The following is a 10,577-nucleotide window of genomic DNA, read 5'->3' as shown; positions in this document are numbered from 1 at the left end:
ATGGTAACACTGAACGCGTTGCGTGGGTGAGGTGTTATGGTCATATTAAGTCCCTTTAGTCCAGTTATACTTTTTTTTTAATTAATTGAGTTGTTTTTCATTTATATATGTATTTTCAATCTCTCATGTCTTTTTACATTTAAAGTACATATTTAAATATGTTTGATCCTTAATGATCATAATATATATATATATATAGTTATTTGCTAATAAATACGTATGTAAAAAGACAAGAGAAATTGCGAATGCCTTTTCAAATCTAGCCCAACTCTTGTAATATTTGAGTCGTATAACTTGTCTGCAAACAACTGAGATTCCTCAAGCAAAAAGAATACTTATAAAACCTTATCCACTTGAAAAGCCGTTACTTAACGAATCATGTTTACGGCCACACTACAGCGATCAGCTGTTGGAGACCGCATTATTTTGTTTATTCCATTTTGTTTGACCATGTCGGAAGCCGATGAAAAGTGTCACTTGTAAGTAGTTAACAAGTAATATTAATTATAGCGGTGTAATATATATAATAAATCTCCTGCAGCTGTCGCGAGGTGTCCTTTAAGTACACCTGTCCCAAGTGCAATGCTTTGTATTGCAGTGTGGGATGTTACAAGTCCCAGGAGCACCTCAAGTGCTCCGAGGCTTTCTACAAATCCTGCATTCAGGACGAACTGACCCAAAACACGGTAACGCAGGAAAGTCAGGAGGACATGCGGAAAATATACGACATACTGAAGAGGATGAGAGAAACGGACAGTGGTTTCAATCCCCAGGACTTTGATACAGATGGCCTGGAAAATAGTTTGGACTCGGATGGAGGCGAGGAAGGAGAGCCAGAAGAAGATGAGGCGGAAGAAGACGTCACCGAGGGGGACATACTGGATGAAGACCTGGAGGAAGACATAGCAGCTCGACTGAAAGGCGTTGATATCAACGATGCGGATGAAGTTTGGAGCCGGTTAACTACGGAGGAGCAAGATGAGTTCCAGAAATTGATCACCAATGGAGATATTATGAAGCTTATGCCAGACTACAAGCCCTGGTGGATCAAGCCGAAGAACTCTAAGATTGTGATTATACCTACACCCGAAGAGGCTGCCAAGAAAGAGAGCTTTGTTCCCGAAATTTGCGGGAGCATTGCCAAATTCTCCGATATATGCAAGAAAACTCCTTCTCCGTGCCTGCACTACAATTTGTGGAACATACTAAGCGCCTACGCCTGTGTGGCTCGTTTCTTTGGCGGCGAACAGAGAACCAATGCCAGCGAGGCAGTGGCCCACCTTGTCAATCTCAGCGCCACCTTAAAGTACGGCACCAACTTCGAGGATGCTGAGGACGCTATTGTCTCCGTCGAGATGGAAGCCATCACCACGGGCAATGGTCCTGCCGGCGCGGCTGCAGTTGGAAGTGCTGGAGGAGGTGCTAATTTCCTCGTCGAGAACAGGGAGCAGCTGCAGCAGGATGCCCGCCAGTTGATGGCTACGAAGGAGCACAAGTTGGCCGCCCTGAGTGATGTTCTCTATCTGCTACAGCAGACGAAGGCAATCAGTCGCCGTAAGAATGTCCAGGAAGCCGAGTTCCAGAAGCTGTTCGCATTGGCCAGCGGAAGTGTGCAATTGGATCGCACCAAACTGGCGCAACTGGTTCGGAAAATCGAGTTCATGCTGTCGTATGTGGCGCGGGAAGAAGTCCTTTGAACAATCCTCTAAAATAAACATTTCAAAATAATCCTGGTTTTATATTGTCCACAAAATTAGAAGCGGTCTACTGATGCTGTACTCTTGTAAAAAGAAACTTAAATGTTGGATCAATCGTTAATTGATTGTTTTATTTTACTGAGGAATTTAAATACAACTAGGTATAATTAGTTAATGTGAACAGGAGCTATGTTGCTATATTTTTGTTAAAAATTTTGATTAGAAACCTCAAAATTTAAGGAATTAAAGAACAAATTTGTTTATGTAAAACTACATAACTTGAAATTCTTTATTATGATTTATCTTGGCCCATGCTAATATAATATTATTTTTATTGCGATATCAATTATGATTACTTAAAAAAACAGCTTAATAAATCCATATTATTTAAGCTCCATCTATGAAAATTTAACACATTTACAAAATAGTCACTGCAAAATTGTTAACTGCTTTTTTATTACCTAATAAAAGGCTTAGACTAAATTTTATGCTAGTCAAAGTATCTTAATTCATTAAACATATTCAGATGTCTTAAAAAAAATTTTTATTTCAGATCAATTTCGGTATTTTTTGAAGAGGTTTTCAAGCGGTATTTTCAGCTAGCCGCGAGGTGTATTTGAGTGGTCGCGAAACGGTCACACATCACATAGTTTTTTAGTTGGCGATTCCAGACACACACTCGAGTTGTAGTGCTTTTTTACGCTATTTTGTTACTGGTAGGTTGTCGCCCTGCTTCGGTATTAACAAGTGCCAGAGACCCAAAGCCAAGGATTATTTAACAATCGATTGAAATGCAGTGCAGCTGCAGCAGCAGCAACAACAAAAGCGATCGCAATTTAGAACAGAACATTTCGTGTAAACGCGTTTGGGTGTAGCGGAATTTCGCTTCCCGTGTGTGTTTGTGTGACCTAGCCGAGCGTGTGTGCGTGTCGGTGTGCGTCTGGCAACAACAAAATTCAATCGGCCAGCAAGTGCTCTTCGTACGCTTCGCCTGCTAAAAATTAGTGCACAGCGAAAGCATTTTAATAGCAGCACCCCAAGAAAACCTTATGTAAGGTGTGCTGGAAAACGATGCAAATATTTACAGTAGAAACGGTCGAGACAAGTTCAATCTCAAAGATAAACGAGTTTCTTGGTTGGTTGGCGGAGGGGGATTTCTTATCGCCTAAGTGTGCGACGTGTTAGTTTAGATGTGCATATATGCATGTGTGTGTGTGTGTGGTGCGAGTGCTCGTGAGAGCGCCGTAAAGGTGCTTATCTATCTCCACAAATATGCGAAGTATGCGTCAACCTGTTTGTAAACTTTCTGCTGGCCATTTCCACTCGCAAAACACGAAAATCGCACAGAGCCGCGATCCTATATTTATATTTATAGCCGATGATGGTGAAAACCCGTAAGCGCATCGTGCGCCGATGACGCCCAAATCAAGTCAACCCAAGATACAAGATTCCACATTCAGCAGACCCAACATCAGTCGTCACCAATCTACACATGTGTGTAGGTGATTAAACTCCAGCAGAGGTTATTATACATATATAAATAAGAAAGCATGTATATAACCGGTCAATGCTGCTGATAACATAACCGTTATTCACCATACGGGTGTGTGCGAGTGGAACTCAAACCGACTGCATTGTTTACAAACAGCTGATGCAGGGAAACTCCACTCCACTGATAAGATACCAAGTTTTCCCATCGAGTAGGAAAAAATGTAGCTCGCTACACAGAGAGAATTGAAATGTTAAATGTTGGCACATGTAAGGGGATCCAATACGATATACACTTTTGGTCTTAGGTTAGACGTTTATTTTAAACAAAATTAATTATTAATTTCCATGTTTTTTCTAATTGTCCAAAATGCTTTTCTTATCAACGTTTCCGGTTGGTCATTGAATTAGATGCTGCTTAAATTTCTTCGTATTGCGTTGACAAGTGCAAACTTTTTTTTTTGAAAAAAATATAAAAAATAAACAAATAGTGTTTCCGAGCTACATTTAAAGAAAAAATGGGTAAAGCTGCTCTTATGAGCTTATTGGAACGTCAAAAAGTAGACTTCCTACATTAGCAAGGATTGTCTAATAGGAGCATTGCCAAACTGATAAATCGCTATTTGTGAAGGTTCCGGAGGCATAAGGGAATAACTTCAAAGGAGAGAAAAAATCACTATCAAAACAAGCAGAACCTCAAATTGTTAGAATTGCTTCAAATTCTGGTAAATCTGCTGCTAAGATCAAGGAATTGGCCGGAGTAAAAGCAAGTCTATCAACTGTTCAGCGTACAATCAGAAATGCAGAACACCTGAAGCGTGTATGTTTATTATATTTCAAATTCAATTATCGGGATCTAATTTATCTGGGTTATCCCTTGATAAAATAAAACTGTTACGGTAGAAAATGTGTGATACACAGAAAGAAAATCTGTCAACATTATGTATTTATCTGAATAAGCAGAATTAATATATGACACCGATATTAAAAATCATCAAATTCAAATTAAATTACAAATATTTATGTTAATATGGTAAAAAATATGTATATTGTTTAGATTCGAAGGCAATTTTTTCAATTAAAACAAGACGTTCAAATATTTAATATACCAATTTGAAAATAGTAAACCCATTTGCAGAACAGCATGCAAAGTTTCACAATGAGTCAGGGGTGATAAGTCCAGTCTTTATCAATGGGGACACTCGGCGAAACCGTCAAGAAATATGGCCGTTGATAAGGCTCCAGTAATTAAAGTTCTGCCTGTTGCATCAATGTGAAGGAATTTCTTAATCGAACAAATTGGGCAAACAATAAATTTACTCAGAGCCCGACTCGTTTGGGTTTACTATAGTATGTCGTTTAACAAACGATTTGTTGGTCTTAGCCAAACACTACGAAAATACAAGTTTGCGTATAAACAAAGAGCTTTTTGTTGTTGCTGCTGTGTGGAAGTTGTTTATGTCGGCAGTGTCTATTTACGTAACAAAACTCATATTTTACGATTATTGCGCTTAAGCCCGTCGTATGTGATTGATTAATATTAATTGGAATCCATAGGAAATGTCCCACCACAGCGATGATCAGCTCCTCCAGGCTGGAAGCGATTCCTTCTGGGAGCCCGGCAACTATAAACGCACCACCAAGCGGATCGAGGATGGTTACAAGTGAGTGGATAATCCCCAGGGAGTCTTGGTGCACAGAGAGATACTTTACTTTGCCATTATGTCAGTCAAATTCCTCGACTTAATACAATTGGCTTAATATTCAAAAACAGATTCGTAGCTGCAACCCAATCGTTTTTCAACGTCTCTGCCATACCAATTGGTATTGGTAACTTTATCTTTTCTGTATGTTATGTAGGTCATGCAGTGTCATCACATTGTTTTGAATGCAAATTTACAGCAGTTCGTATTTATATAAAGGAAATAAAATAAGAAAATATAAAGACCTAGGTATAAACGCTGGTCTTAGTATTAACTCAATTTGTTCTACTTATGTTCACATTTCATACACTTTTTTAATTAGCTTTGATTTCTAGTGATATAATCAATCTTTTTAAGCAAATAGGTAATGGGTTCTCTCTGTGTATTTGCACTGGGCGACGCTGGGTCATTGCCAGCCGAATATATCGGCACCCGAACCCAAACCCAAGCCAAAAATCCAAACCGGTTTGCATTATTATGATTCTTGTCTCATTTCGCCCGCAGACTCTGCAATGACCTACAGCAACTGATTCAGGAGCGTGCCGACATCGAGAAGGGATATGCGAAAAGCTTGCGCACCTGGTCAAAGAAATGGGGTGAACTCATTGAGAAAGGTGAGTGAGCGGCAGGTGGGGATCTGGTGAGATAAGGGGATGTGGGTGGCTGTCGGCTGTCGGCTGTGGGATGAGACATCATCAGTCGTGGAAGCCTTCTGTTGGCCAACACATTCATTCACGAGCTAAAAGCCCAGTGGAGCATCAAGTGACCCGCTCACGTTGAATTCCCACCACTTATTTGGCCCACTGGCTGTTCTTATTTTCTACATTCTGTACATCATTCTGAGCATTGTTGTTGCCGTTGTGCGATAAGTGGCTTAAGCTATTAATGGTTTTTTTTACGTTTTTCGTTACCTCGTTTTTGTCGGTTGTATTCTGCAAAAGCTGCGCACTGTGGTTCCAAATCGCCACATCAATTTATTTAAGTATGTTAATGAGTGGGCGGGCAAAGTGTTTGGATTAACTAACATAAACATATGCATACACTCTTCATTCTAAACAATTCAAATTCGGCAGCGGAAGTCTTCAGTTTGTATAAGAGAAAAAAATAAATAATAAAAAATAAAATATCGCTGGGTTTCTGTTTATAGTAATATACAATTTTTAGTTTTTGATATATAAGTTATATGGGTTCTTGAAGTTTTATTTCCTTGCTATTGCCGCATATATGTACGTACTTCTATAAGTACACACTACCAATTACTATTTTCGACAATGGCAGTCATCATCGACTCACTCCTTGTTTTCGGAATTGGGTCTCTGACCATTTTTAGCGGATGTCCGGCACAGTGTGCGCGCTTCTTCGTAAAATGAAATCGAGTACAGCGCTTGCGAAGTTGGAAACCGCTTTGCCCCATTGGTACTGTTTGCTTCTATTGCTGCTATTTTCTGTGACCGCCTCTGCACGGAATTCTCAGTGTCCACTTTCACAGTAACCAGCGATGGGCAATTGCAAAAGCGACCAACACCACTTCCTCCGCCTCCGAGTGCTCTTCGAGTTTTCTTATTTGCGAGGAATTTGCCTAGCCGCGTCTAGCCAAAGATACAGATACGAATACGTGTGCAGATACAAATACAGATACAGATACGTTCACAGTTACAGATACGGAGACTGGGAGGCAGAAGCGCTGGACAGTGGCCCATTACTCGGCACCAAAGCAAACCGGCACCAGAGCGTCGCTTGAAATGGTTTCAAAAATCAATGCGACGAGAAAATAGAACGAGTTATTTGTGTGCTAAGCGTCTCAATTTCTATATATCTGTTTGTGTGCTTTTTCACAGGGGGAATTGGGAATAGTGAGTCGTTAGGCAAACGAGTTCCGTGCACTGCCAATTATAAGACGAGCATCATATCAATTTGATTGCCGTGTGTTAGGGGTACAATAAAAAATGCCAAAAATGTACGATGTTCCTCCATCGCAGCACCCATACAAGCGCTGATTCTTCGGGCATATTATATTTGCTATACCTATAGCTATGGCTACATATGTATGTTTGTATATATCTTGCGGCTGCGGCTGATTAGATAAACCAAGTGCCCGAGGGGCTCACGATGACGTCAGCGGCAAACAGCTCGACTTGGTGACACGCTTGTAATCTGTTGTTAATTGAGAATCGCTATAAGAGATATGTAACGAATGTCTGATTTGTTTCAGGCCCGGAATACGGAACCACGGAGGCAGCCTGGAAGGGCGTGCTGACGGAATCGGAACGCATCTCCGACGTTCACATGAAGATCAAGGACAATCTCTGCAACGATGTGAACAGCCAGATAAAGACGTGGCAGAAGGAGAACTACCACCACACGCTCATGCAGATCAAGGAGCGCAAGGACCTGGAGGATCTGTTCAAGAAAGCCCAGAAGCCCTGGGCCAAGCTGTTGGCAAAGGTCGAGAAGGCCAAAGCGGACTACCATTCGGCCTGCAAGACGGAGCGCAGTGCTACCAATCAGGAACGCAATGCCAATGCCGACAGCTCGTTGTCGCCGGATCAGGTAAGGATCTTTTTGTAAAAGCATTAGTTTAATTATACATATGTATAACTTTTAGCTTAATTTACTTTACCACTTCTCATTTCCTAATTAGGTGAAGAAAATGCACGATCGAGTGCAAAAGACCAAAGATCAAGTGCAAAAGTGCCGGGAAAAGTACGAGCAGGCGATTGCCGAAATCACCAAATACAATTCGGTGTACATCGAGGACATGACATCCGTGTTTGAAAAGTGCCAAACCTTTGAGAAGACGCGTTTGCAGTTCTTCAAAGAAATCCTGTTCAACGTGCACTCGTGCCTGGACCTCACGAAAGTGCAAAGGTGCGAATTGAATTTGATTTGGCTTTAACTGATCCATTCTAATAAACTTTTACGTGGCTTACAGCCTGCCCCAAATCTACGAGGAGTTCTCCCACACGATCAACAATGCAGACCAGCAGAAAGACCTAAAATGGTGGTCGAACAATCATGGCATTAACATGGCCATGAATTGGCCATCATTTGTGGTGAGTTTTCTGTTTTTACTGAAGCCCAGTGCGGCCGCTAATGGAACTTCCGCTTTGTTGACAGGAATATACGGAGGAGTTCCGTGACATTGCCAAGGGCAACAAATCAAAAGAGGCACTGCCGGCAGCACCCATCACGCTCATCAACCAGCGACCTGTGGCCGAGGATGTGCACGTAAGCCAGTTGACTACCCAGTAGTTAATATCAGACTAAGCCAGCTCTTCAGCAGGAATACCCCCAGACAAACAGCCTGAAGAAGAACACCAGCACCTTGAGCAGTGTCAGCAGCAGAGCGAGTGTGAAGAGCGAAATAGCGACCACGCAATCCTCAGTCACCACATCGGAAGCCAAAACATCGGCGGCGGTTGCCGGCGCTGCGACGGCAACGGCAGCAGCAGCAGCGGCGTCAGCGGCATCCAATCGCAACTCGAGCGTAACGTAAGTTGAAACAGTTTGTATTGTTTTGAATTACACTCGGACTGCCTGATGGCTTGATGGCTGGATGGCTGTGTATGGCTGTATGCCTGGCTTGCTCGCCAACCCAGAGACACGTCGCGTTGAATGCGCTCATTTTCATTGAACTAATTGATTTCAATTTGTATACACAGCAACGGCAACGGCAAAGTCGATGCAAATCCATTCGACGAGGAGGAGGAGTGGGACGAGAGCGACAACGTGCTGGTGGACAACGGTGAGCCGGGCGTGCCGGTCAAAGCGCTGTATGATTACGAGGGCGCTGAAAGTGATGAGCTCACATTCAAGCAAGGTGTGTAGAAGCCCTCCATATGATAATCTCCAACGTTCACCGCTCACCGCTCGTTCGACCCTTTTACTCTGCTCTTTCAGGTGATGTTTTCGAGAAGCTCGAAGATGAAGACGAACAAGGCTGGTGCAAGGGACGCATGAATGGGCGCGTCGGACTGTATCCGGCCAACTATGTGGAGACCGCGTAAGCGGGCGTAGGGGAAATAGGGGAAGTCGTTAAGCAGTTATATACGCGCAGATATGTATATGCAGCATAACACAGAGGTTAGAGACGCATTACGGATTGCGTACACAGTAGAAGAGTCGTTGATGAAAAATTACCATACATATGTATTAGAAATTGTTATGAGCAATCGCTAGCACTATTCGTACTTATCCGGACGATAGTGCGGCATCTAAGGCATTGGGCATCGAGTGGATGCAGCGAACCCAACACCGATACCGATCATCCAACCAACCTACCAATCAACTCACCAACAGTAGCAATGCGGCCGTTAGCAGGCCGATACGAACATGCAGATATGTAACAGAAAACTTAGCGAAAGTCGTCAACAGAACAATAAGTGTAAGCGTCAATGTACGGAATGACATTACAAATTAATTGTATTATGTAATATTTATGCTATGTATAACAAACTGAAACTGAAATTATGTACTTTTTGTCACGATGCGGCCGCAATTTTACTCCCTCTCTGTGCCGTAAACCTTTTTTGTGGTCAGCCGGGAGGCGCAGCGTAGTCTTTGGCATATTTAGATACTGTACATGCATAGCATTTGTAATGCGTTTCTGGAACATTTTATATTATTTATGAAGTTTTGTGTATACATACGTGTTGGATTATGTATACTGTAAATGTACATTTTTAAATGACTTAAATTATTGAAATAAAAAAAAACCAAAACCCGATTGCGATTTCTTCAGTTTATTTGGGTCTGTTTTGGATTCGAACTTAAGAATTTATTCATATTACGCGCTTACAATAATTTAAACTGTTCAGTTAGAGTTTCAAATTCGTTGCATGCTTTTGGGGATGATCATATAAATTTCAATCACTGTTAGAAAATCAAAGGGTTACGCTATGTTACTTGCGATTAATTCGTGCAACAAATAAGGAAGTTGTGCATAAATATTGACCAAATTAAAAAAATTTGTAAAACCATTATTTATATTTTAATATTTACAATTATTTTTCGACTGTTATATGATAAACCCTTTTCATACTCGTTACTCGCGTTTTTATATAGTGCTTATATTTTCTTGATCAGGATCACTAGATGATCACTTTTGTTTTATAATAAAATTAGATTAGGTGAAATGCAATTATAAGGGCTAAGGTATTGTATTACTTGTCTAACATTTTCTGAAAATGTTTCTCTTTATCGTCTCAAAATTTGATATGCCAAATTTTTGGAGTTGATCGTCTCTTTTACCTCACCTCTTTAAGTAGTTTTTTTTTTGTTTATTTTCCTGCTAACGGTGGTAATTAAGTAATAATTTAAAGTAGCGCTGCTAACAGCCATTAAAACAACAAATGGTTAGGTCATTTCAAAAGATAAACAAACAAATGTGGCATAAAAAATAAATAAAACGAACCGAAGCCATTTGAATTGTTGGTTTAAGGTGATAAAACAATTCGCATGATACTAATTTAATTTGCAATATATTTCTTCTACCTTTGCGAAAATTAAGTTACTGTTCTGGTAAATATATTTCATTTCATTCCATTCATAAATAATTAGTAACATGTAAATATATCTTATATGTTTTAAATAATTTTTAAAGTGTACTTACTTTGATCGATGTTTATCCATATTCTCGAAGCAGACAATAATAGAATTATTACAATGCCGTATGCAGTGTGAATTTACC

General features: G+C 40.7%; 2 protein-coding genes across 3 annotated transcripts; both read left to right on the top strand.

Moving 5' to 3' along the window:
• Window positions 1-350: 350 nt before the first annotated feature.
• On the top strand, window positions 351-1,818 carry LOC6727280 (zinc finger HIT domain-containing protein 2). The gene is made up of 2 exons (XM_002102633.4): window positions 351-479; window positions 542-1,818. The coding sequence occupies exons 1-2, from the start codon at window positions 379-381 to the stop codon at window positions 1,695-1,697; spliced, it is 1,257 nt and encodes a 418-aa protein (XP_002102669.2). The 5' UTR covers window positions 351-378; the 3' UTR covers window positions 1,698-1,818.
• Window positions 1,819-2,290: 472 nt separating this feature from the next.
• Window positions 2,291-9,614, top strand: LOC6727279 (protein kinase C and casein kinase II substrate protein 3). Of its 2 annotated transcripts, none has more exons than XM_016175741.2 (10): window positions 2,291-2,413; window positions 4,743-4,849; window positions 5,393-5,502; window positions 7,101-7,438; window positions 7,530-7,756; window positions 7,821-7,941; window positions 8,006-8,116; window positions 8,172-8,380; window positions 8,551-8,708; window positions 8,789-9,614. In XM_016175741.2, the coding sequence occupies exons 2-10, from the start codon at window positions 4,746-4,748 to the stop codon at window positions 8,893-8,895; spliced, it is 1,485 nt and encodes a 494-aa protein (XP_016033798.1). In that variant the 5' UTR covers window positions 2,291-2,413; window positions 4,743-4,745; the 3' UTR covers window positions 8,896-9,614. The 2 variants fall into 2 exon arrangements, with proteins under 2 accessions (XP_016033798.1, XP_016033799.1); XM_016175742.2 differs by having other exon boundaries at window positions 8,169-8,380.
• The last annotated feature ends 963 nt before the right edge of the window (window positions 9,615-10,577 follow it).

This window comes from Drosophila simulans, chromosome 3R (genome assembly GCF_016746395.2).
Source record: "Drosophila simulans strain w501 chromosome 3R, Prin_Dsim_3.1, whole genome shotgun sequence".
NCBI classification, from domain to species: domain Eukaryota; kingdom Metazoa; phylum Arthropoda; class Insecta; order Diptera; family Drosophilidae; genus Drosophila; species Drosophila simulans.
This window is presented reverse-complemented; position numbering and strand designations above follow the sequence as displayed.